The sequence below is a fragment of the Aethalodelphis obliquidens genome, unplaced genomic scaffold (genome assembly GCF_003676395.1).
Source record: "Aethalodelphis obliquidens isolate GAN/ISIS:26980383/991018 unplaced genomic scaffold, ASM367639v1 scaffold63, whole genome shotgun sequence".
Taxonomy (NCBI): domain Eukaryota; kingdom Metazoa; phylum Chordata; class Mammalia; order Artiodactyla; family Delphinidae; genus Aethalodelphis; species Aethalodelphis obliquidens.
The window spans coordinates 2672003-2699219 of NW_020838007.1; the positions used below are offsets into that span (position 1 = coordinate 2672003).

The 27217-nt window shown below is 37.8% G+C and overlaps 1 protein-coding gene across 4 annotated transcripts; it reads right to left on the reverse strand.

Moving 5' to 3' along the window:
- Nucleotides 1-1133: 1133 nt before the first annotated feature.
- RNMT (RNA guanine-7 methyltransferase) lies at nt 1134-27199 on the reverse strand. Of its 4 annotated transcripts, none has more exons than XR_003429060.1 (12): nt 27095-27199; nt 24408-24866; nt 21884-22019; nt 18660-18785; nt 16090-16205; nt 14862-15043; nt 14171-14335; nt 11067-11184; nt 9771-9872; nt 9011-9086; nt 8809-8842; nt 1134-5675 (listed from the first exon to the last, which is right to left on the reverse strand). XR_003429060.1 is itself a non-coding variant. In XM_027088396.1 (11 exons), exons 2-11 carry the CDS (start codon nt 24822-24824, stop codon nt 5638-5640), a joined length of 1434 nt encoding a protein of 477 aa, XP_026944197.1. In that variant the 5' UTR covers nt 24825-24866; nt 27095-27199; the 3' UTR covers nt 1134-5637. The 4 variants fall into 4 exon arrangements, 2 of the variants coding, with proteins under 2 accessions (XP_026944197.1, XP_026944198.1); XR_003429059.1 differs by having other exon boundaries at nt 1134-7796; XM_027088396.1 differs by lacking the exon at nt 9011-9086.
- Between the last annotated feature and the right edge of the window lie 18 nt (nt 27200-27217).

Genomic DNA, 27217 nt, shown 5'->3' on the forward strand with positions numbered 1-27217 from the left:
TGGGCGAAGTGTTCTATAGATGACATTTAGTTTAAGTTGGTTGATAGGGTTGTTCCAAGCCTTCTGTATCCTTGCTGGATCCGGGTTATCTTTTAAAAACAGAATAAATGACCTCATTCATATAATCCTCTTGTGGCTTTCTACTGACTTTAGAATAACAGATTTCTCCCACTCCTACCTATCTCTATGCATTCATCATGTACCACTCTCCACTTTGCTCAATTAACTCAATTAGCAAGCTAAAGCTATCCTTGTATTCTGTTATTGATAAGATCCATTATAAAGATACAATTAAAATGGTGTGGTACTGGTACAAGGAAAAACAAACTGATCAGTGAAACAGAATAGAGTCCAGAAACAAATTCACACATATATGATCACCTTTTACATGACAAAGGTGGAAAACTGGTATCGTTAAGAGAAGGATGGTTTTTCTCAATAAATAATGCTGGGACAACCGGAAATCCATAAGAGAAAACTTCTACCTTAAATCCTATTAACAAAAATAAATTCAGTAAGATTTCTGATTTAAAAGTGAAAGGTAAAACAAAAAAGATTTTAGAAGAAAACACAGAAGAACATCTTCATGATCTTGGTTGGAATATGCAAAGACTTCTTAAATAAAATATGCCAACTATAAAGGAGAACATTGGTAAATTGTATATTAAAATTAAGAGCTTCTTTTCACCAAATATATCCTCACAATATGATACATTCCACAAAGGATTCATATCCAGAATAAACATATTTTAAAAACCAACAAGTCAACACAAAAAAGATAGTCTACCCAATATAAAAATGGGCAAAACTTGAACAGATATTTCACAAAGGACAAAGGCCAATAAGCATATGAAAAGTGCTCAATGTCATTAAGAATCAGTAAAATGAAAACTAAAGCCACAATGAGATACCACTATGTGACACTACTGAGTGTTGGTGAAAAGTGGGACAACTGGAACTTGGAAAACCTGTTGGGTAGAGTCCAATAAAGCTTAGCATGATGTCTGTACTATGACCCTGCAATTCTGCTCCTAGGCAGAGAGGAGTACCTGTGCCCCAAAGTTCACGGACTAGAATATTTGAAGCAGTGCTATTAATAGTATTTCCCAAACTGGGAATGAACCAAACATCCATTGGATAAATAACGTGGTTTATTCACGCAATGGAATACTATACAGCCACGAAAAAGAACCATGTACAAATACATGCAACAAAAATCTCACACACTGTAGACCAAATAAGCCAGTACAAAAGAATATATACTGTTTGATTCTTTTCATATAACATCCAAAAACAGACAAAAGTAACCTATGCTCTTAGAAGTTGAGATAGCGGTTACCCTTGGGAGGCAGCTACTGGAAGGGAGCAGGAGGGGCTTCTGTATTGTTTGATATGGGTGCTGACCATATGCATGTTTTCCGTTTGCGAAAAACACCAACTTATATATATATATATATGTTACTCTTCAATAAAAAGTTAAAACAAAATAATGTGCCTCTGCCTGGATAATCAGCTCAGACTGAAGAGATGATTCCTCTCAGCCATCCTCTCAACTCCTAACTGCCACTCCCAAATGGTGTCAGCCCCTAACAAACTAGATTTGCTCTAGGTCTGGCTGCTAAAGGAATAGGCCTACCAAAATGTGAAATCCCAGTTTAAACCTTTGCCTTCCTGCCTATGAATTATTCACTTTTTACCCTCCTCCCTAGTACACTCAAGGGCCCTCCTGCTCTCTCTGCCCCAAATCCTTACTCAGGAGTAAATGCTCCTCTCAGGGAACATTTAAGTAAGTATCAGTTTTGCACCCAAAGGATGGAGCTCCAATAGTTAATGTTTCCAGTTGCAGGTAGCAGATGAGCAAGGAGTCCTTTAGGCCTAACGCCCTGGAGGCATGTAATGTGCAACTGCAGTGCAGGCCCGACCTGGGGGTTATGGGGTGTTCAAATCTTGGCTTTGCCGTGGGCAACTTTGTGTCCTCTCTGTCTCTCGATTTCCTCATCATTAAAACAGGGATAATGGTGCTTACCTCACACAGTTGTTGTAAGGATCACATATAATACATTTAGAAAAGTGACTGACATAAGGGAGGAACTTAGTAAATGTTAGCTGTCAACAGGGCTTTACCCAGGGTACACTGTCCCCAAGAACACACGGCCTAGGGTAAGTCTAGGTAGCAGAGGGCTTTGGAGCTCACCCAAGTCTCGCCAGGCAAACCCAGGAGAGTACTCCTGTGTGCCCTATATTTGTTAGGTAGTGCAGTGAGAAGCAGGCACACATGCTCCAGGGCTAAATGGGAACGGAGGAGGAACTGGGAAGGACATGAGGTGGAGAAGAGCTGGCTGTCCCCCAGCCCCACGTATATCTACTAAATAAGTCTATCATTCAATAAATGCATGCATCAGCCACTGTTATCGACTGCCTTCAATGAAATGCTGTTGTCAGAGGGTGAGAAATGAAGAAACTTCCTATCAGGTGTGTAGCATTTGATGTAACATCAACCAGGGAGGTGGTGATATCATACATCCATGCTTCCTGTTTGACCAAACGGCCATGGGCATTACGGTACAACTGTTACTACAGGGCCGTGGTCCCTGGGTCTGGCCTCTACTTTGAAAACCTGAGGTAGACAACAAAAAGTCACTTCCTATTAATCATGTTCAGTAGCTAGAATATTTACACTGGCAGTACTTCCCCACAGGCAGATTTGCACAAGAAGCCAAATCCTCATTAGGATACTTGAAGACTTACCAAAATAACATAATGCAATAAACTAAGACAGGCTGAATAAATACCCAGAAGAGCTAAAGGGACTGCAGATCTGGACAGCTGACAGCTGACAATGCTTCTGTGGTCTCTCCTCTGCTGATCCACATCACTCCCACCTCCAAGCCCATCTCACTTGTACCCCACCACCCTGCTCTGATGCCCTATAAATACTATTAACATGAATTCAGGCAGCAATCATACTTCCTCAATTTCCAAGTTTGGGGAGGGGTAGGCTAGGAAACCCTGTACTGATAATCTACCTTTCAGAGTCATCACAAAGATTAGTTAATTTAAGTCACAGTGTCTAATCAATCCTTCTCTCTCTGAAGGCAAATTTCTCTGGGGAGTCACACTGGAGTGGAGGCTTGGTGGCCCAAGTGCACAGTCACCACCCGCAGGTTAGGACAATCCCCTTAGAATGCAGTGGGAAACGGCCAGGTTCTCTCCGTGAACACTGGCTACGTGGGGCCCTTGTTTTATTGGATTCCAGGCCCAAAGAGTTCCATTTGTGTGCTCTCAGTTACACCACAACCAGCCAGGTTCCCGGCCCATTCCTCACGATTTCTTTCCACAAATGCTGTAGCTGATTCTCACTTCTACTTTCATCCTCAGAGGACAAACTGAATGGCAGGTCTGAAAATGCCCTTGAGCCACTTCCAAGAGCAGCTTACATCACTGGCTTGACAATGAAAAGCCATCCTACCACTCCTAACGGTTTCCACTAGTCTTGGATAGAAAATCACCAAATATTTAGACTGTGTGTGGAATCGTCCCACAAGCTTTTACCCTGGTGATGGCAGTTCTTCTTCAATCACTGCCCAGACACCCAACTGCAGCAGGAGACGTCAGGGAGGAAGAGCAGAGAAGGCAACAAGGCCACCAAAGCTCGAAGGGCAATGGCTGGGATGCCGCACCCTCTGGCGAGGCTCCACACACCCCTCCACACATGCCAGCCCGCTCAGACCGAGAGCCCACTCCAGCTCTCTGTGCACCTTTCCATCCACTAAAGGCCTGGGGACCCCACCTTCCTTTCCTCTTGGTTTTGCCATCACAAATTACTCCACCCTTTGGGGATTCTTCTCTCTCCCAAATTACCCATGGAGTAGGAGAGAGCAGAAGAAGGTTAAAAATATGCCTTATGACTTGCTTAGAATAAACTAAGACCATTACATGAGGACAGTGGTAGGAAATAACAGAGAAGTTTTTCATACTCTACCCAAACTATCACAATACTTTCTGGCACCTCCCCCAGAACTGAAATGAACCTGGGCATGTAACACCAAGAGCTCACCACCCCTACCTCCCCAGCACCAGCACCAGCACCAAACTGCAGCTGGTGAATGGCAGCCACCAGGCAGAACTGCTACTATTTATTTTCCCCAATGACTTATGGTGAACCACCACTAAGGCAAATGACCATTTCTGTAAACTGGTAACAGTCTGGACAGATTGTGGAAGGAATGGAAGTTAGGTAACCTGTGTTGTCCTGCTAGAATGTCTGCTACTCTAACACCGTGAACAATCAACACACATAAACAAATTAAGAGACTACAGTTTTTTAACAAGTTCTCTGGATAATTACAGAAAGAAATGTCTTTAAAAACCATGCGTGAAATAAGTGATTTTTAAAGGAGCATGTATAAATTGCTCTGCTTTGCTCTTTAAATTTTTCACTACATATAAAAAACTGGCAAGTTTTCTAAACAGTGATAAATTAAGAAAAACAATTCACACTGGTGTCAGTTTCCGAAGAGTCACACAAGAAGCCAGGGCTGATAACTCTTAAGGGTTCTGAAATGGCACATGCAAATTGTGAATGGGGACGAGACGCCAGACCCACTGTGCCAAGTACAACGTGGTGACAGAGGAGCAGGTACTGGTTGTTTCTGGGCCAAAGGGGGTAACGGATCTACAGCATGCAGCACCCGTAACCCAGACCCATCATCAGGGTGAATTCCTACGAAGTCTCTCAGTCAGCTTCCTTTACCACCACGCTGCCGCCCGCTCCCCACCCCGCCACCCCAACTGCAGTTCCATATATAAAGCTGAAGAAAATGTGCAAACAGGTTCACATGGGAGAGGTTCACCAAACGTTGAGAAAAGCACCTACGGCATTTTGGTTCAGTAAAGATATGAATTACATCCTTGATAATTAGAAACATTCATTGCTATTGTAAGAAACTCTTAAGAGAAAGCTCCCCAAATCCAAAACAATTTTATGCTGGAATTTGAAATGTTCTATCTAGTTCTAAAACTGCATCATATTAGCAAATGAAGTAGTTATTATTTATAATGAAATTTAATAACTGGTTAAAATTCTAGGTAATTAATTTTTATGACCATCTAAAATTTAGTTTTAAACTTATAATTTTAGCAATATATATTGAACACTTACATTCAATTGTACAGAACGCAATTCATTTAATCTTGAAAAACACTAACAAAACTAAGGAAATAAGTACACACACCTCCGAATCAGTACACTCTCTCACCAATTCTACAACTGCAATAAATTTAATACTGTAAATAAACACTGGACAAAGCAGAGCACTGGCGAAAGAACTCAGAGGTTTTAACAAGTCGTTTTATAATTTTTATGAGCTAAGAGAGTGGAGGCAAATGGAATTCTTAGAACATTACTTAAAAATAGATTTTTAAAGACAAAGGTCCCGACTCACTCTTATATACACACACAAAGTTCATCTGTCACAGACAGCAAATGTTGAATTTATACACTGTAGTTTCCAGCAGCATCCTGCACGTTGAGAATAATTAAATTAAACAAGGATGTCAGATCTATGGAAGATGGACCATTCAAATCTGTACAAGAAAGAACACAGCTGTTCTGGTGCTACTGCATATGTGATGTGCTCACTGCTGCTTCTCAAATGCAAAAACCAAGTAAATACCTGAAAAGAAAACAATTAAAGTTAGAGCTTGGTTTCTCACATCCTCAGGGCAACAATCTTGGTCTTGTTCATAATTTGGTGAAAATTCTCAAGCAGCTTTTGAAAAGGAAAAGTTCCATTATTTCTAGGAGTTCTTCAATAATTTTGAGTCATACTTAGGCAGATATGGGATCATATCTGCTTACTTGAACACAAATATCCACTTACTGTAATAGTGACATCACAGCCCTGGAGAAAACCAATTTAACAGCTCTAAAAATCTCTACTGACCGTTTGAGGAAAAAAAAAAAGTATAAAAGCAAAGAAAATGAAAACTGGAAAACCTTATGATTTAATTCTTTTTACCTGGAATAACTGCACTACTATGAGTGCAGGGGTAATCTAAGTTTGCTACTCAGGAGGGGAAAAAAACCCTAATAAAAATGGTAAGGAACACATATAACGTGCATGTTAAAATTCATCCAGTTATCCAGTGGTTGTGTCGTAGGGCCTGATAAGGAAAGTGAGCCAAAAGCCACATGATAATCGACAGTCCCAGCCCCAAGAGCACTCTCCCTTAAATAAGGTTTCCGGCTTTGATGTGTTCACTCAAAAACATCTAAATGCATCTATGGTTCCCCATTCTGAACCACACTGAAGTTCAAACTTCTTATATCTTCTTTTAAGATACTGATAGATTTTATGATTATGAAAACGACTGAGAAGACAAATCCTCAAAACATCACAAAAATGTTCAGGGTGTTCACTAGAACATTCACCCAGCAAGTCGAGATAAGAAGCCACGTGATGAGGAGGCCTCGCCCCTTGGGTCAACTGTAGAACAGGGGATGGATGAAGGACAGCAGACCACATAAGGGCCTCCCAATCCTCGAGTCCTTGGCCTCTCCAACCCAGCCTGCACAGGAGCACCACGGCAGTCTCCCCTAACATCATTCTGGTCATGCTATTCTTTACTCATTCTCTAGCTCCTGAGTCTTTTAGGAGAAATAAATATGGCTGGCAGCAGAATAGACAGATGGGGAGAAAATAGGCAGGGTGATCATCAACACTGTGGATTCTTCTTGAGGGGAAGGAAGCAGAGCAGCCTAAAGCACTCACTGGCAAGTCCTGAGGCTCAGGACAGGCCGGCATTGCTGAGCTTGCCGTGCACTCCAAGTGCTCTTTCTGCAGCAAACGCTGCCAAACCCACCCCAAACACATCTATACCCACTGCAGATAACCTGGCAGTCCTGACCTGCCTGGATCTAGGGTCATATAAAACCAGCGCTTAATTTCAGATCAGCAATGAATAACTTTCTCTCCTTTCTTACTCAAAAATTCTGGAAGTCTCACTAATTATATAAAACACCTTCTGTGCCAGCATTTCAACTGGGATTTAAACAAAAGAAACTTAAACCACTTCTAAAAGCAGATCAGCAACAATTCTCTTTTCTTCCACATTTAAAGCATCTTCTAGAGGAGCAGCAGGCTCTGGTAATACGAGCTAAATGATTAGACCAGTAGGAGTCTAAAATATAGCTTCTTAGACTGTGGCACGAGCCCACAAAGCCCTCCAGGTTAGAAAAATGTAATTCATCACAGGGCAGATGGACCCTGACACACTGACCCTGGTTGCCCTTTGGCCATTGTTCCTTTCCTATTGCTTTTCTCCTCTCTAACCCACCTCTTCTTCAACTGTCTGGGAGCATCTAATTCTTCACTTGTATATTACTGCTAAAGTCCATGTTTAATATAAAAATACAGTGCTCATCTGCAGCCAGCACCACCATCACGACCTTTGACCTAGGTCGTTCTGTTACACGGCACTTTGGAATTGGTGGGACATCCAAGGTAGTTGGCATATCTCCACTCCAGGGAAACCAAAGAAATGTGTCGGTTTCTGCACATATTTCTACGTTTGTCAGAGATTACGTCTCTAGTATCTTCCAATCCCATTTCTACCGAGGTCACCAATATTCTGAAACTGGATCAAAGTGTGCCTTCTTCCCTTTTCCTCTCTCTCCAAATCAGCAAGTTCTAAGAATTTTCCTTTCCGTAGGTGTCCATGAGGCCATGGCTGCGAGTGTGGAGCACCTGGGCTAGCTCTCTGACCTCAGCCAAGCTATTTGCCTGCTTTCCTATCTGTGAAAAGAAGACAGAATTAATAGTAGTCTACTGACAAAGCTGTGAGGATTAAACGAGGCATAACACAGGAAAAGTTTTGAACAGCGACTGGGCCCAAGCTAAACACTCAGTAATACGAACTATTATTATTTTCCAGATTTCACTAGTTTTTATTAAGCTCTCCTTCATCTGTTTTCCCCATTACAAGAACTTCAGCATGTAAAACAGTGTGCCCAGAAGTCACTTATTTATGTCTGTTTCTTCTACTGGATAGTACACTTCTGGAAGGCAGAGAGGTAACATTTATTTTTTTATCCTCCAAAGCCCTTTCATAGATCTTTATGTAAGTTAATATTCAAAATGTTTATCCAATGGGTTATCTCTGATTACCTTTGATTTTTCCTTCAACATAATCAACAAATATTTAACCAAAGAGTGGGAACTACCTTTTAAGTCCTCAGGGCAACCATATAAGGGTATCACCATCCTGGCAGGGAGGCTCTGGGACTTCACAGACTGGCCAGGCCTCTGACCTCTCCTCCAAAGACAGGTGCCTCACTTCAGAATGTCTCTACATCATGGCTGTTCCCAACCACACACCCTCTAAAACATCCTGCTCAGTGCTGCTTCACTAAATGTTCTAGTATTTATTATGACCTCACTGTCAACGTCAGAGAGGCCAGAATCAAATAAAATACATGGAACTGCTCCATAAGCCAAAATTTCCAGCAGAAATGTAAGGTAAAGACGTCAAATACAGATGGCTTCACAGTAACAAGTAGACAATGAAAATGTTTAAGAATGCTCGTCAAAGTTTACGTTAAGGAACATCCTGCATGTATTTTCTCTTGGCACTAAATAGCTGTGCAAGATGGGGAATCAGACATTTATAGGAATTTTGTGTATAACACAATCACCCCCTCATACAAATTAATATATGTCAGAAAAATTCTAAAGTTTTCAGATTTTAACAATCACTTTGAAGCAATTTTTGAAAATGTCAGTAAATCTACACTGATGATATACTCACTTGTAGCTTCCCATTCTGATTTACTTAAGGTTCCCTAAAATTTAAAAAAAAGAAAATTTCAGATTGAATATGCAAGTACATATATACTTATTTTTCAATAATGGACAGAGGTCTCCAAAACCCTAACTTCATTATAAATACACATACAATTTACTGTTAATATTATTGTGATCTGAATATAAAATAAATCAATGAGATTAACCTTTAATGCCATCTTCTCACCACTTTTGCGCTCCTGCCAATTCTCTAAACCACTGAGTCTCAACCAAAGGGTGAATCTGCATAAAGAGGGTATTCGTGTGTAACTGGAAAAATTATCTAGCTTACATTTTTAACTTGGAAAATGGAAAAAAAAAAAAAAAAGAGGCCTATCTTGAAACATCAAATAATACTGCAGGAGGGAATAAGATTTTTGTGTTTTTACAAAGGAAATCACAAAATAAAGTATGTATCATACAAAGGAAATAAATTGTATTTAGTGATGTACTTGCTACTTTGCAAAGGCACTGAGTAACAAGATATACAGTGGCAAGTTTAGTGACTAATATAATTTTGAAGAAGTGATAATTATGTAGCATTCATAATTAAGGAAAATGTGAACTTCCACATAGAAGTCAGAGAAAATGAAGATGTAATTTTTCCCCATCTAAGTTCATAAGCCCCTGAATTTTATCTGTGGAACACCACGAGTCAGTAGTGTCCAGGTAAAGATACAATGGTATAGCAAGAAAACTCTCAAGCCAAGCCTATAACTTTTCTCCCATCCTTATTTCCTCCATTCTCAGTTCGTTAAAGTACATTTTATTCTATATTCTACAGTTATAAAAAGTTATCACAACTTAGGGGAAACAGACTACTGTATATCTGATTTGCAACTCAGTGAACTCAAGTATTATAAATCAGTGAAATAATTTCCTAAGTTTCCATTTTTCTATAAAGCATGTTAAAAAATAAAAACTTACCAATGGCAACCTCACTTGACTGTTCTTCATGTACTTTGCTGCATGTTCATAGTCATCCGCCTTCTCAGATGCAAGTTTGGAATTCTCGTTTGCAGGATATGGCTAGGGAAGCAAGTGAAATTCCTAGTTGAGACATTACACTGAAATTTACAATTCAGAATTAAACACACAATCACTGAAATAAAATAATTAAGACAGTAATCTTTAAGTATTACTTCAGGAATACAAACTACACATACTTTTGAAATATGAAAAAAAAAGGAGTGAAGGGAATCCTCTCTGAACAAAGCAGCTGCCATGGTCAACACTGAGCATGATCAGAGTATCTACAATCACAGAGTCTACACAGGGACTGAATAGCATCCTGAATTGCCACCAAGGACCACTGGCTGCAAACACCTTTACCTACCTGACTCCTGGTCAAAGGCTTTTTCTGTTACGACTCTAAGCTGAAGGAAGTTATCAGAAGGGCTAAACATTCATTTGAACATTATGGTGACTTAGCAGCCATGGAAGTATGAACAGCAACTGGAAATAATACAAACGAAATGCTCAGTCAACAGAACCTTGGGAGTTCCAGAAGAGAAGGAAAATATCCAGCCTCCAATACAGGTCGTCTCCATATTTACATAAAATCTGAAGAAGGGCCTCAAAACAATGCTGTTCTAAAAGGTATGCTGGACAAATGTTTATTCAAATTACTTTGAGCACTATTTTTAATCCATTTTAACATCTCTTTATACTACAAAGTGCTTTGTAATGCATGTAAATAAAAACAATGAATTACACACTCATGTAGCAACCATCTGCTCTGTAAAGGTTATATACTCTTTTAATTCCTTTCTTTGCCCTGTTACAACAAACTAGCTAGCAAGGAACCACTTTAGATGTACATCTTCCTGAAGAATTTTTAAGAAACTGATCCAGGAATGTTTACTTTGCTATCTTCTTTTTCCCCTTTATAAGTATCCTACAGTAAGATCAGACATTAGAAATTTAGCTATGTGTTTGCTGTTTAAAAAGTATTTAGTTTTTTGGACTTCCATAGTGGGGAGAGGCCAGGGTGCTGCTGAACATCCTACAGGGCACAGAGCAGCCCCATATGCCAACAGTCCTGAGGTTGAGAACTCTTATGTTAAAGCTCTGTCCTAGGTGCTGAAGAGTCTAGAGTTGGCACCAATAAGCTGTGTAACTTATATAAATACTGAGTGTGTACATGGCCTTGAAAGAAATCTCAGAGACAGCCAGACAAGTTTATTACCACCTGAAATTTTTACACCTTTTCTAAATACTCACCTCCAGGGCCTGCATTCGTTTTAACAGCATTTTATTTTCATTGTTCTTAATCTTTTCCTCATAGAATTCCAGAAATGTTTTTTTGTAGACTAGTTTCATATTGTACTTCTTCGCCATTCTGTCCAAAAAAGATTATTTAATGAAAAGGCTTCCAAAATATTTGTAATTCCACACGCAACAGTAACACCTTCTGGGCTTAACTAAAAACCTCTACAAATTCACAAGAGGACCATGGAAAATGAGTGAAGGGCAACACACCACTGACCTGAAGGAAATGTGCAGTTAAATCTCACTGGGTCACAGGGAACTCCAGTAACATAACAGGCCAGGAAATGAAATGAAAGGCTGTGAGATGGGGACCACAGGCTGTAAGGAACACTTTTCTACCAACTCCATTTCATTTGACTCGATCCCTCACAGTGGCATTGAAAATAGTGGCCAACTTCCTTCTTAAAATAGTCTCTTTCATCTACTGGATTCCCTGGCAAGATACACTATTAATTTTTATCCTACATCTTGAACTACTTCTTCACAGTTTGTTTTACAGGTTTCTTTTCCCAACTTCCAAATGTCATGGTTCTGAAAAGTGTGGCCCAGAACCTTGCTCACTGTCACTCCCTGACGTATACAGCTTGCCAACAGCTACGGTAGCTCAGTCCTGGCCTCTGTCACTGCACTGCTCCCTAGAAATCTCCACCAGGACTGTCACAGGTGTGCTCTAACTCTCCACCTCCAGGGCTGAATCCCACTAGCCTGTTCTTCTGCCAGTCTTTGCTATTTCAGTAAATCTATCTAACGATCCACGCCTCCCCCTCTCTATGCCCAGTGTTCAGCACACCACTATGTCCTCTCCGTTTACCTATACAACACACTTCAAACAAGCCCACTTCTGACCCCGTCACTCGCCACCATCCTGCTCCAACACCATCACCACATAGCTGTACCACTTCGCTCGTTTCGCTGCTATTCTTACCCTCCCTCAACCAATTTTCCAACTGCAGCCAGATTATGCTTTTAGCAATGCACAGGTCACGTCCCTCCTTCACACCCTTCACTGGCTCTCCAGCACACTTAGGGCACAATTCAAAAGCCTTTAACATGGCCTCTAAGGCACTCATTTATACAGGAGTGCTGCCTCATCTTGAGCCAGCTGGGCCCTGATTCCTTAAGGCCCAGTCACAATGGCTTTCCTTCAGCTCCTTGAACTAGCCAAGCTCTGTCCATCCCACTTCGGGGTCCCTTACGCCTGGAACACTCTCCCTTCCAGTCTCCAACTGGCCAACTAGACAGCCTTTAGATGTTGACTTAAACATCACTTTTTCCAAGGTGGCTTCCTTAAATCCTCAATGACATTAGGTCTCCCGTTATGCTTTGCGTGTGTTATTTTTTCCGAGTGCATTTGCTGAAGTTGATTACTATGTAGCTGTAGACAATAAAAGGGAACCTGAAGATGATTTCAGGTAGCACAAAAGGAGGAGAGGAAGAAAGGGAAAAAGTCTGAAAGGGGACTTGTGAGGTGACAGATGAGGGGACAGAGTGAAGGAAACATTTGCGGGCCACTTGGATTTGCATGTAAGAGGCATACGTAAGGCAGGAGTCCCTGTAATTAGCATTAGCCCTCCTTGGAAAGACAACATGAGTAAATATAAAAGCCTCTTCTATTCCAGGTAGTTCATTTTCTATCATAAATATCCAAAATGAGACTTTACAAATGAAACCAAGCTTTAACCCTAAGAAATACCATAATTACAAAGAACTGAGACTCAATTTGACCAATCTGAATAGGTTTGCCATGTAAAAGCTAATTAACGAAATAGCAGAAGGGTATCTCAAAATCCCTATGCATTTTCTGATTGTCTCCCTGAATGAATACCTGTCTTAAATAATTTTAAAAAATTTAAAATATTAAAGTGATACTTTATGACTTTATATGTTTATAATCATTAGGCAATATAAGCAAAAAAAATTGTTAGTGTATGCCTAGCATTTTTTTTAAAAAAACTTTCATATTATTCTTTATATTTTGGCGTATACTTAAATCACCAACTTTGTCAACCCCAAACACCAAGCTAACATACCAATCATATAAAACAACATACTAAAAATGTTTAATATTTTCCTTTCATAAAGTTGAAGAGCATAACATTTCCCCAAAGTTTGCTAATTATAAGGAAAATGTGATATAAATTTTTTAATTTTATAGTTCATATTTATAAATTGTGCATAGTATTTTCCATGTTTAGTCACATGCTACTTCATTTTCTCATATTATTGTATATAATTTTTATATATTGTAGAACTCCTGAAAATCCTACACCCATAATTTTACAAGCTGCCTGAACAATTCAAATAATCACCAGCCAAATATAAGTAAAAAAGTAAAGCTCTTCCTCTTCCTCAGTTAATAAAGCCTTTGTTTTAAAAAGAAGGAAATGCAGTTTGGTCAGCTGTGACATGGCCTGCATTTAACTGGACTCTTCCACGTTCCCTATCAGGGAGACCCCCAAGACCAACAAAAGGCCTTGGGGCCTTACCTGAAACCCCAGCTTTCCCTGTGCCTGTGGTTTGCCAGGACTCCTAGGAATTCAGGTGCATGAGTGAATACATTCCTGAATCAGGAATTCCTGATTACTCATTCCTGAATAATCAATTTATTATTGTCATTGCCCGTGAGACAGAGGCCATTTCATAAGCTATAGCGAAATATAAAACAACTTTTAATACCTATCCCTGTCAAAAGGAGGATCTCTACTTTGGGAAGACTCATTTTATGTTACCAAAGTACCAGCAGTTACCTAAAAACAAGTCTTTTGCTATTTATAGTGTCAGTTATTTTCTTCCACAACTTGCAGGCAACAGGCTCCCTTTCTTGCCTACAGGATGAAATAATTCCAGGAATAAAAGAAACTAAATGAGTAAGGCTGCAAGAGACCTATGCCACCAACCCTGGATTTGAAGTTATTATTATTATTTTTTTAAATAAGGCTATACTTCTTCTTAGGATCCCACTTAAAATAAGAAACAAACATAAATACTGATTTTTTTTCCTTTTCTTTCTCTCTTACGCAAAAAGAGAATAGTTAACAGATTAATGACATTCTTACTCATTTAGCAATGGAAAATAGACCAAGAATTCAGGGACATCCACAACACCTTCCAAGTTGAAGTCATATTTGCAGCCAAATAAAGGATAAGCTCCTTTCTTCTGAAATTTCACAGTATATATTTCATTTCCAAATGATTCTGTTTCTGAAGCTTCAAGGCGTCTTCTATAAAAGTTATCCCCAAACCAAAACAAAAAGATTAAATTTGTTATTAGGTCAAATTTATTTTGATCAGATTAAATATGGGAGGGGGACACACACATGATGCAATTTTATAAAGATTAGCTTTTAATTGGATTTGAGCTACTTTTAAGAAGCGATACACTAAAAGATCATTAACAATCTCACTAATAAAATTATGCTGGAAGTAGGTTTCACTATCATGGCAGCTGGTTAAGTCCCAATGCCTCACATCTGATCTGGAGTTTGTCTAGCAATACCACCTCTGGCTTTTTGGCTGGAAGTAACATCAATCTCCAACTTACACAGAAAAATGTTTTAAAGGTTCATCTGCAAATCTAACTTTTTAACTTAAAATTTGAGTATCTACTCAAATACATTATCAAAGTGCTCAGCCCTTATAAGATCAACACGGCATGTTCTGTAAACTTTATTCCTAATAAACACTTGCTACTCTAAAATAAGCTTAATTTTGAGTATTTTATAAACCACGACATATAAAAGTACTTACATCAATTCAAAGCTATTGGGAGTGGTACCAATAAAATAGCCTCCAGGGCTCAGTCTCTCACATGCATTTCTGAGCATGACGTCAGCCTGCTCATAGGACTCGAATGAGTAATGGCAGACAAACTGACAACTGCAGATGTCAAAGCACATTTCTGGGTCACGAAACTTATCAATCAAAAGTTCCTGAAACAAATTAAAATGGGTCAAGACTTTGAAGTTGGCTGGGACATAAAAATTTAGTGAATTAATTTCTAGAATTAGGATCCTTAAAAGTAGACATGACCTCCCACCAACCTACTCTTTCTCATTACATATCATAAAGATCATAATAAAAACGTTCTTTCTTTCTGATTCAATAGAATTTGATTCCCATTTTCACAGTAATTTTAAAAACTAGAGATTCTGAAATAATGCTAAAAAATATATCAAACATGACATTTAAAGGAGTTGAACCTTTAACTGGCTTTACTTGAAAACTGAAGTAAAATGATGTTGAACAGTAACTTGGGTTTAAAAAAAACACAAAGCTGGTCTTTGGGACATTTTTTACTTTTTAGGCTGCGCCATGCAGCTTGCGGGATCTTTAGTTCCCCAACCAGGGACTGAATCCAGGCTACGGCAGTGAAAGTACTGAGTCCTAACCACTGGACCACCAGGGAACTCCCTGGGACATCTTTTTAAAACGCAGAAGTGTTTTTAAAGGTTTCCAACTTTCTAGCACTTTTCCTTCCACTTTCACAACTGCAAACAAAATGTGTAGGGTTACAGGTATCTATAATAGTTCAATGAGCTAAGGAGTCAGAAAAGAAATGTTCAAGGGGGGTACTTCCAGCATTTCGAGTGCCTCTATAGTCTTGAACTTTAGCTGTTAAAGAGATTTGGAAACAGGTGTCACCAGACTGTGATATGTTGGGAAACCACCCAAACAAATTACAAGGTAAACAAAATGAAGTGCAGATCTATTTCAAAATACTAGAAAATAAATCGTGTCCAAACAGAGAAGCAACAAATGATTTCCAAAGTAAAAGTATTAAAAGCTAAAAATTCCCAGAAGTATTCACTGGGTCATTTAAGGAAATTTATCATTAATGGAATTTCTAGTTGAAACTCAAAATCCATGTCCTAAAGATTTTTAATGTTTCAAAGCAAATTTTTAAAAAATGAGCTGATTTTTAAAGCAAACCATTTACTCATACTAAAATATAAAAACAAATTAAAAAAATACATACCTTTGAACAATCAGCAGTTATAAATTCTGCACTGAAAATATATTCATTATCACGACAACGATTTTTCATGTCCTCGTACCGTTGCTGACACTGTTTGACAGAAACATCAGCAATATCTGGAAGGGGGACGGGTATTAGTAATGTCAACAAAGGCCCACAGAGTTAAAACGGAAATGCAAAAATGGCACAAATCTAGACTTCATCTCAACTTTTAAACTTTGGCAGCGAATCTAGCCTTAGAAAAGCAAAAACGTTCTATTTCCTTCAAAACAAAAGAGAAGAAAGTCTTTTGTTCCAATGGAAATGCCCTCTTATTTTTCAAAAGGAATTAACCACTTTCTCAATAGGTAGTGACAACAGAAAAGTTCTACCATGATTTTTAAATGCTTATTCAAAGTTAAAAGCAGAAAGTTTAAATTCCAATTTGGATTATAAAACCTAACACTATACGCCCAGCTCTTTAGAGTTTCTTAATAAAATGTTATTTGCCTTTTCCCAGTGTTGAGATTTGCACTGCAGGTACAAAAGTAACGGTGGGTACTTTGTCATGAATACAAGGTAGGGGCACCAATGGTACTGGTAATACTTGATATATTCTTCACTGCTATAAGCCAGCACAGAAAGAAAAAAGGGGGAAAAAAATCCAATTTCATTTAAGAATGTCCTTGATAAGCAGTAAAAATTAATTTTATGAAATCTTCAAAACATTTCTGCTACATAACAAAGTCTGCCTGAACAGGACTGGTGTGACTGCGCTGTAAGCTGTACTGCCCACTTTTTTCACACAAAATTGTTTCACGTAAAGAACCACTGACAGACAAACTGGTTATTCAGACTTCGTAATTTGGCAGACCTTTTCTTCATAGTGAAAAAAATGAGCCTGTCATTTCATGAAAACTACGGACTGTATTTGTTACCAATGATAAATCTGAGCTTTCAAGTGAAAGTTCCAACTCTGACAAACTTTTATCTACCACCACCGGCTGGGCATCTTCCCAATACTTAAGATTTTTCTGACCGATGGTGATATTAAACAAATGTGATTTCCTGATGTCAACATTTAGAAGATTTGCATAACTTTAGTGAACATTATTTTCCAAATATTACAAAATCTTGCAGGGCGAAGTGCAAGATAGACCAATGGATTTAAATATAACAGAACACAAAAAGTTCACCAATATGGTTTCAGATTCCACGCTGTAACTAACCTTTAAACGAACTACCACTTGCCGAATTTTGATGTAGTATCAAAGATGAATATCCTCAATTATCTGAAAAGGCTATTAAAATACTCCATTTCACAACTACTCATCAAATAAAATAACACATCAAAACATATTGATGCAGAAACAGGTGTGAGAATCCAGTTGTCTTCTATTATTCCAGACTCTAAAGGAATTTGCAAAAGTACTTTTAAAATGCCAGTCTTCTCACTACATTTTATCTGTAATAAATATTTTTTAAATTCTTGGTTTTAATTTCTATAATCAGCAGATATAACCACATATGCAAAAGCTTTCTGGGGTCCTCAATCATTTTTAAGAATGTACTGTGGTCATAAAACCAAAAACTTTGACAAGTGCCAATTTAGGCAATACTACTCCACAGGTGGTGCTGGGCACTTCCCACAGCAAGGAACATGACATCATCTTGTCCCTCTTCAGGGTTAAGACTGACCAGCAGATTCAGGCACTTGATTCATCCAGTTAAGTTCCTATCAACTTTTCACCTAATAGCTTAGATCTATTATTTACCAAGCGTGGAAAAATTTATTCATCATGATTTTTCAATAAAGAGGTATTTTTCTTTTCAACCATTTGGTTACGTTGAAACATGGTTTATACAGGGTTAGAGAAGATAAATACTCGCCACCTCCTCCCTTAGTTTATGAATTTCAGAATGAGTAAGTTTCCTTGCTCCCTCCAAGTGTGAACGAGATTTTTCCCCTTTATTTCATGTTTCAATCCACTGTAATCACTGTCTTTTAAAATTAATTAATTAATTAATTAATCTTGGCTGCGTTGGATCTTTGTTGCTGTGCGCGGGCTTTCTCTAGTTGCGGCGAGTGGGGGCTACTCTTTGTTGCAGTACACAGGATTGTCATTGAGGTGGCTTCTCTTGTTGCGGAGCACGGGCTCTAGGCACACGGGCTTAGTAGTTGTGGCGCACGGGCTTAGTTTTAGTTGGTCTGCAGCATGTGGGATCTTACCAGACCAGGGCTCGAACCCGTGTCCCCTGCATTTGCAGGCAGATTCTTAACCACTGTGCCACCAGGGAAGTCCCTTGTAATCACTCTCTTTTTTAATGAAGAAACTATCCTATCTTTGACCAGTGAAAGCCTTTCCAAGTTTGTGCTTCAAACATGGAGTCCAACATGACTCCAATCATCCTTGTTTTTAACACCATCAGTAAAGTCTCATTACTCATTTTAGAAAACACCCATCTCATGCCTAGCCCCCAGACATCTTGTGGTAAGGTATTTTGGTATTATGTCCATAATGAGGTCTTTCTTATTTACATTTACCTGACAGACCACAAATTATTCTTTCCCATGCCATTATCTGTCTTACCAGTACAAACTAGCTTGTCAATTCTTCCCTTTTTCCACTTGAGCAAATCTCCACCTTTACCACATCCCAGGTCCAAAACAGTGATATCACGTTTTTTTTTCAGTCGCACCTTTTCTAAAAATTCTCCTAAAAGAGAAAATTAAGTCATAATAAATGATCTCTTCTCCATTTTTACTAAAGCATAAACTGTTACCCCTAATAACCTACTAACTTCTGCCTGACACGTACAGTAAGTCCCCTACATTCAAACTAGAGAACTTTCAAAGATGTGAATGTGTGTTCGTTATGTCCAATCACGTAAGTTAGTTCATGTGTCTGGCGTACATTTTCACATGCATGCTCTACAAGTGATTGTGCTTTTGTGTATTTTACGGTAAAGTACTGTACAGAGTACAGTAGTACAGTATTATTTCAAGCCCCGAAGGTCCAGAAGCTATTGTAAAAGCAGTGGTGATGTAGCTGGTACTGCTAAGAAGCGCGGGTTGTTGTAATGTACTACCGTACTTTTCAAGGAACTGTACTGTAAGTTTAAAAATATTTTATGTTTGTTTTTTATGTATTATATGTGTGAGAAGTTATGATAACCTATTACAGTATAGTACTATAAAGCAATTGTGTTAGTTGGGTACCCAGGCTAACTCTGTCGGCCTTACAAACAAATTGGACTTATGTACGTGCTCTCAGAACAAAACTCGTTCTTGTGTAGGGGACTTAGTGTAATATAAACACATTCATTTATGTAATTAATTCATAACTTCTAGAAAATATTTCAAAATTTGACTAAGTTAATTAACTTGATCCTCAGCATTAAAGATGAAAGAGTATGTGTCTGGTATTTTAGAAGCTAAGACAGGTTTTTGAAGGTTATTTTCAGAATTTGATTCAACATTAAATAGCAAACATTTTATTTTTTCTCTCTCATTTTATTAAAAAGAAGTTTAATAGTACAAAGAAGCCACATGACCTTGGTGGGTCAATAGCAAACATTTTAAATTCTAATTAATACAAGAATACCCAACACTTGCTCATGATAAGAAAAAAATTATTCATAATTTTTTGTAGTTCTCTTTCCAAAGCTAAGTGTTTAGCTTACTATACATGTAATAATTATGGGATCACAAGAGACCTTGGTTTTGATAAAAGATGTCAAGCTTACCTCTAAACTAGTCAAAAAACTATACATACCTCTTAATTTTACTATCATCAGAATTCTTAAAAACTCTGAAATAAAAATGGAGTCTTTTATCCCAATCTACCAAATCACATTAAGATCCAACAAATAACATTAGCATGTCCCTTACATCAATAGCCAAATGGTTCAAACATAAGTTAAAGGCATATTAATATTCTTAGACAATGAAATATTCAGCAATTCTAAAATTGGATAAAATACTGAATCCTAGATCTACTCTTCCTGTCTATCATTCTGAGTTTAATGTTTTCTATTTCTTATGTGTACTATTTTGACTGCTAGAATATTCTGTATAAGTACTTCTGCCTTTCACTGTCACAGAAGTACAAGTGTTCCATATTCAACTTTCTGCTATGAATCTTAAAAAAAAAAAACAGCATAAAATATGATACGGAAAGAGTGAAAATAAGAATTATAAAATCTCTTTATTTCCACATAAGATTAATGAGAGGGGAAATCTTCATGAAACATTATTCAAAGATATCTTTATCACATTCAAGCATCATACTCAACTATCACTAGCTATAAGCAGCAACAAGGAAGCGAAAATGAATGACAAAGAATGGGTGTTGAGAAGAGAAAGAAAAAAGGCAGCAAGGGAATTTGGCACAGACCACACTGATTACAGCAGGACCAGAAAGACAGGTGCAGATAGCAAAGCACCCACTGAGAGAGTTGCTGGAACAGCTTAAGAAGAAATAATACCATAAATATGCTGAGAGATAAATTTTTGCCAAGTCTGACATACGTATTTTTAAAAACTACCCATATCCCTGTTTATAAAAATAATACAACTAACAATGTGAAAAATAGTGCTGAACTTAAAAATATTTACTCAATGAATAAATACATAAATAAACAACACATTAGGAAAAATACTCAATGATAACTTATCTGCATTACTGAGGATGATGAGGAAAGGAAGAGAAAAACTGAAAAGAAATTAGGAACAGCAACCAAAGATTACGAGTATAGCGCAAAAATGCCATAAGTAACCTAAAAAATAAATAAATAAATAAAAAGAAGTTCGTTTATTCATTTACCCTGGCTGACAAGTAGCAGAGTCAAATAAGTCTTATTTTTATAATAAAACAAAGAAAAATATTAAAATGTGTTCGAAATAATGAGTATAGTTCCCACTCCTGACACTTCTCAGAACGGATAATTTATCTTTTAAAATTACTAAATTATTGTTAAAACTAGTAGAAAGTAGCCATAATTAGCACTTTATTCTTTTCAGTGTAAATATGAAAGCATTCTCACTTTTTCTGAGGTTGGCTTTTTAGAAAACAAAAACAGAAACCAAAATTTAAAAAAAACCTTTTTGTGAAAAACTCCAAAATCTACTGGCTTTTAAAAATTCTCTAATCTCAGGTAAGTGACTATTTAATATACTTGATACACAAAGCAATAAATATATTCTGAATCATATTTCCTCCACTGACTTCCATTTTAATATCAAAGGTGAGTTTCCATACATAAAATGCTGTCTAAAAAGCTGAATGTCTTCATCAATCCTCAAAGTAAACTTTATTTCTCCCCAGAAGAAAAAACAAGTTCAACGGACAATCAATACACATGATGACCTTTACCAACTCATTAAAGGCCTAGAGATAAAAGATCATGGCACTGTCCATTTTCTTGACCTAATGGAACCCAAATGTTTAATTCAACAATATATCATTGCTCCAAAACTATTAGAGTAAAATAGATTATTTAATAGCACTAGGTTAGCTTGATTCTAAATGTAAAAGCACGCTGCCTTCTGAAAGCCTGATTAACTCATCAACTTAATATTAATTAAACACTCATTGCTATCTTATGTAGTCAATCATAAGTAAATATGAAAAAAATTTACCTAAAAGGCTTAGTTTCAGTTTTGGCTCCAGTCTTATAAAGCCAAGCTTTGATAATTAAATGAATAGTAACTAAAGACCTAGTAGCTTTGTGTATGATTAACCATTTGGGGAGTAAAAATGAGACATAAGCTGAAATTAAAAATTCAAAACTATAAATCAAAAAACAAACATACCAATGAGGACACTTTTCATCCAATTATTAAAGTTTCTTAGGTAAAAAATTCTACTTTGGCTACGTTTCTCCAAACCAACTTCCTGGAGTTCATTGTAGTGAGCGGCCACTGCTGAGCTGTGTCCTTCTTCCAAGTTCTGAAAATAAAAGAATTGAATAAAATTAAGAAGCTGAACATGAAAAAAATTAGTCTAAAAGAGCATCTGACCTATATACGGATAAAATACTACTGAAATTGGTAAACTTCATTCAGCAATGGCATAACCACAGAAATCCTAATTGTAATCACATGGAAGATTTTCCCCTGTTCCCTATTTTTAAAAACATTAAAAAATTTTCATCTTGATTTTCATCTATAGAATTTTGGTGTTAATGTATTAATAAAACCAGTACTCTTCCAGAGTTCTGATTTATTCAATTCAGTAAATGTCAGTCAGTGGATGAAGCTCCTACAAGAATATAAAATAGAAATAATACATTTATTATATTACTATAAAATTGTTGTGGGCATTAAGTGAGATAATATACACAAAGAGATGGGAACTCAACAGGCTTTGTTCAGTGTCAGTGATTTCTATTATTTGCTATTAACCTAATTCAAGTTTCAATTTGTGCTCTCTATCTAAGACCCTAAGCATTCTGCAAAAATGCCAGGAAGGTAAAGGGCTTCAGATCCCCCCACTCCCCTGCTCAACCAAAGTGTTTCATCTGACATGTAAAATAGGTAAAAGGTTTACGATTTTCACTTGAAAAAAGGGTTCCACTGCTAGTAAAAGTTTAAAAACTACATTTATGATACAAGCTCCTCTCTGTTACAAAGATTTGCATTCCACCAATGACAAACATGTGGCTTATCTGCTACTTTCTTCCTGAGGAGTGATGGCAGAATTTTACTCATTCATTGAGTAATCCAGATTCCAACTCCGATCCTGCCACAATATAGTATTTCCAGATGAAAATGACTTGCTATCCCTTGCTTTATAATATTCTTGCTAAATACCAGGCTTAGCTAAAATTGTATGTAACTACCCTAATAAGAAGTGGAAACACCATAGTTTAAGGAATTACATTAAGAAAAGAATGTAAAGCTGGGTATCATCTTGATATTTATCATTGTAAGTGATAATCTCAAATACTTCAGACACAAAAGAGATGAACACCTAATTACGAAGGAAAAAAAAGAGGATGAACACCTAATTAAAAGAAAAAAAAAAGAGATGAACACCTAATTAAAAAGGGAAAAAAATGAACACCTAGTTAAAAGGGAAACAAAATTTAAAAATTAATTAGGAACACCTAATTAAATCATCTGGACCTTACACTGTTGTTTTTGAAAGTACTAAGAAAAAGCAAACTATAAGAACTACCTTTCAAGTTTCTAGTTAAATAAGATTTCCGAAATAAGATAAAAATTATCTCATTAGTAGAAGTTGTACCTACATAGAAAATAACTAAATTACAAGAGTTAAAACCCTACTCTATCTTAAGATGATATCTATTAAAAATAGAACATTCCTACAGATGGTCAAAAAGCACATGAAAAGATGCTCAACATCACTAATTATTAGAGAAATGCAAATCAAAATTACAGTGAGGTATCACCTTACACGGGTTGGAATGGCCATCATCAAGAAGTCTACAAACAATAAATGCTGGAGAAGGTGTGGAGAAAAGGGAATCCTCATACACTGTTGGTGGGAATGTAAACTGGTACAAACTGTACAACCACTATGGAGGTTCCTTAAAAAACTAAAGACAGAACTACCATATGATCCAGCAATCCCACTGCTGGGCATATATCCAAAGAAAACCAGAATTCGAAAAGATACATGCACCCTAATGTTCACTGCAGCACTATTTACAATAGCCAAGACATGGAAGCAACCTAAATGTCCATGACAGAGGAATGGATAAAGAAGATGTGGTACACATATACGGTGGAAAATTACTCAGCCATAAAAAAAATGAAATAACGCCACTTGCAGCAACATAGATGGACCTAGAGATTATCATACTAAGTGAAGTCAGTCAGAGAAAGACAAATATCATGATATCACTTATATGTGGAATCTAAAAAATGATACAAATGAACTTATTTACAACACAGAAATAGACTCACAGACTTGGAAAACAAACTTATGGTTACTGAAGGGGTAAGGTGGGAGGGAGGGATAAATTAGGAGTTTGGGATTAACATATACACACTACTATATATAAAATAGACAATCAACAAGGACCTACTGTACAGCACAGGGAACTCTACTCAATATTCTGTAATAACCTATATGGGAAAAGAATCTGAAAAAGAATGGATATATGTATAACTGAATCATTTTGCTGTATACCTGAAACTAACACAACATTGTAAATCAACTATACTCCAATATAAAATAAAAATTAAATTAAAAAAAGAACATTCTTAAGTTATTAAAATTATGTAAAAAAAAAAGGTATTATTTCACAACTGCTCCAGATTTCAATCTGACATATTCCATTATGAATAAAAGAAAATACACTCAAAATACCTTTTGCTTTTCAGGAACATCTTCAAGTTCTATTTTTCTCCTTTTCTGAGTGCCATCTCCAGTAGGTTCATCTTCTGGAAAACCATCAGTTTCCATTCTTCTTTTCCTTGAAATGCCTTCATCACCACCAGAACCTTTTTCCTCTGGGGCAATTTCAGCATCAAGTTTTCTTTTCTTGGATGGAGTGTCTTCCCCACAACTAGAACTTTCCTTTACAAGATCATCTTCAAACTCCATTTTTCTCTTTTTTGGAGTGTCTACTTGCCCACAAGTAGGAGCCTTTTCAGAAAGCCCAGTCCCAGGAGAGGTTGTGTTTTCATTAACAATGCATGAAGACTCTGTTTCTGAATCTATTGATGTTTTTGCCTCTTCACGAGAGATCTTTTCACATTCCTCTGCTTTTGCAGAATTTTCCATTTTTGATTACTTAAATAGATGGTAAAACTTCATGAACTAACACTGGAATGGCAAAAATTTCATATTACTTGTAAACGTAATGCTAAGACTGTAAAAACAATTTAAACCAGAAACTAGTCATTTAATTTCAGCGATCAACTAAGAGTTTAAAAAACCTCATTAAAGAATATTGAAAACAATATTGATATATATTGCATATGAATTTCTGAAAATGCTAATGTGGAAGTACTAATTATAATCCCAGAACACTTCTACAATCTTGTCCATAAAAGTCACCATTGGCATTAAAACTGACGAAGTCGTGGTAAATGAAGTCAGTTCCATTTCTATCCTGATCCTTACCCTACAGCCTTGGTTCCCCAAATGTGCGATGGACACTATAACAAACTGATATGGACACAGGAGAATATTTCAAAATTTAAGGCAAAGGTAGTGACATCTGACATCTGGAAAATATCACAGATACAGCTTCAAATAGAGCATAGTTTTAACTGAGTAGATTGCACTACATTTCTTTAAATGACACCAGAACCTTGTGAAGCTGAGACTGGTGGTACCACAGAAAATCAGTGTAAAACAGGAAACGAAGTTGATGTCAAATCCGATCTCAAGGCTTGAGAAGATATCCAGTACTCAACAGATGTACATATTCCACTAGTATGCATTCGTGGTTAGCTAAGAATTAAACACAATTTTTTTTCAATCCATGCATTATTTTTAAATACAAAGTTGTTAGGACACGCTTATTAAATTGTTTGGACTAAACTATTTAGTAAGGGAAACTGCTAGGTATTTCTTTTGGCCTAGGGACACTGAAAGCCAAGAACAGGAGAAGTCTGGGAACCTACAGTTGACTTCTAAAATCCTTACTTTGTAATGGGTGTCAGAATTAGGTAGAAAGTGAAGAAAGTAGAAATGGGTGGACAAGAAGTTTCAAGACCCAGCCTGCAACTTAATGACCATTAGTCTCTTTCAAATGTTCTTAAGCCTATGTGTGAAATGGGAGGGGGAGAAAAATAAGTGAGCTATTTATTGGACAGAAATTTATTAAGTCATTCAACAAGCTGAGTGAACGCCTACTACAGAGAAGCTCAATAAGACACTATGTGAATTAGTCTTCAAGAAGTTTACAGCTGATATACTATTAAAATGTTAGGCTGTATTATTCAAACCAAATGTAAAAGAAAAAGCAGAAGTCCAAAAATCAGTGAGATTCAGCAAATTCAGAACCTGAAAATTATGAAGCGGGGGGTGTTCCCTGTAAAGAAACAGAATAAGAAATAAAGTCGCTTAATGGAATGGGTAAAAACAAGTCACTCTAAACCGGGAAGGGTTTCAAGGGATATTAACTTTCACTACCCAAGGTTTGAGGTAACAAAATACCAAGACGTGCCAAAACAGGAAGAAATGAATCAGAGAGAAAAAAATTACCCAGAAAAGTAATTTTATGAATACTGCTTAAAATGATTATCTAGTAAAACTATCCACCAAATTATCAAGTCCCTATCCTCTCCTCCCTACCATTTATTTCTTAATAAGGAAATAGAAACTGGTTTTAATTTCAAATGAACCAATGTAACTTATCCTTAGCTATAAATAATTTTAGCTGTAAATGTAATATCTAAATTCACTGTTGGGAATAAAAGTTAATTTTATTTATATTTATCTGTGATATTTCCACAGATGAGATGGTCTAAAGACAATTCGGTCAGAATAAACGACACGGATTTCCAAACGAACCCAGAGATGGATAAGACTGAGGCCGAACGTCTAAGGTGAACAAAGAGTAAGGTCCAGGCCCAAGAGGGCTGTCCTTCGGAACCCTCGAGGAAGAACTCAGGTAGAGAGTCGACAGATAACACAGATGCGCATGAACGACCACACCTGCATCTCGGTGACCTGCGCGGCAGTCACACCCGAGGTTTCACGGGAACCGCCAGCCCGGGGACTCGAGCTCAAGCAGGTGAGCTCCACGCCCAACCCGCCGGCGGGCCGGGTCTCTTCGAGCCCGAGGACTCACTGAGCTGCCCCGGCGCCGCCCGGCTCAGGTTCCAGTCCACTACGCAAGCCAGGCGGCCGGCCGCTCCGGCTCCGGCAGCCCAGCGGGCCTGAAGCCGCTCTAGGGCCTTCCGAACCCGGGCCGGCTCTGCGCGGAGGGGCGTCAGCGCCCACGGACCCGGCACTGCCAGCGGTCTGAGGGCCCCTTCCACCGGGTCGGGCGCGGCTACACACAAAGAGTACGAAACCCAGCGTTGCAACCACACACTCACCGTCCAGCCATCCGCGACTCTGTTTGCGGAAGCGGCTCCGCGCCACGCGCACGCTGTGACGCCACTTCCGGAGAGCGCGGGTCTTGCGTCCCGGAACCCCGAGTCCCGGCGTGCCGCGCGCGC

What these genes read in the sequence shown, in the direction of transcription:
- RNMT (XM_027088396.1), bottom strand. Translation starts at nt 24,824, where the DNA reads ATGGAAAATTCTGCAAAAGCAGAGGAATGTGAAAAGATCTCTCGTGAA. An exon ending in ATGTTCCTGAAAAGCAAAAG is followed by an intron (nt 22,020 to 24,407) that starts GTATTTTGAGTG and finishes TTTTATTTTCAG; the next exon opens with AACTTGGAAGAAGGACACAG. An exon ending in TGACAAGCTAGTTTGTACTG is followed by an intron (nt 16,206 to 18,659) that starts GTAAGACAGATA and finishes TCCCCCTTCCAG; the next exon opens with ATATTGCTGATGTTTCTGTC.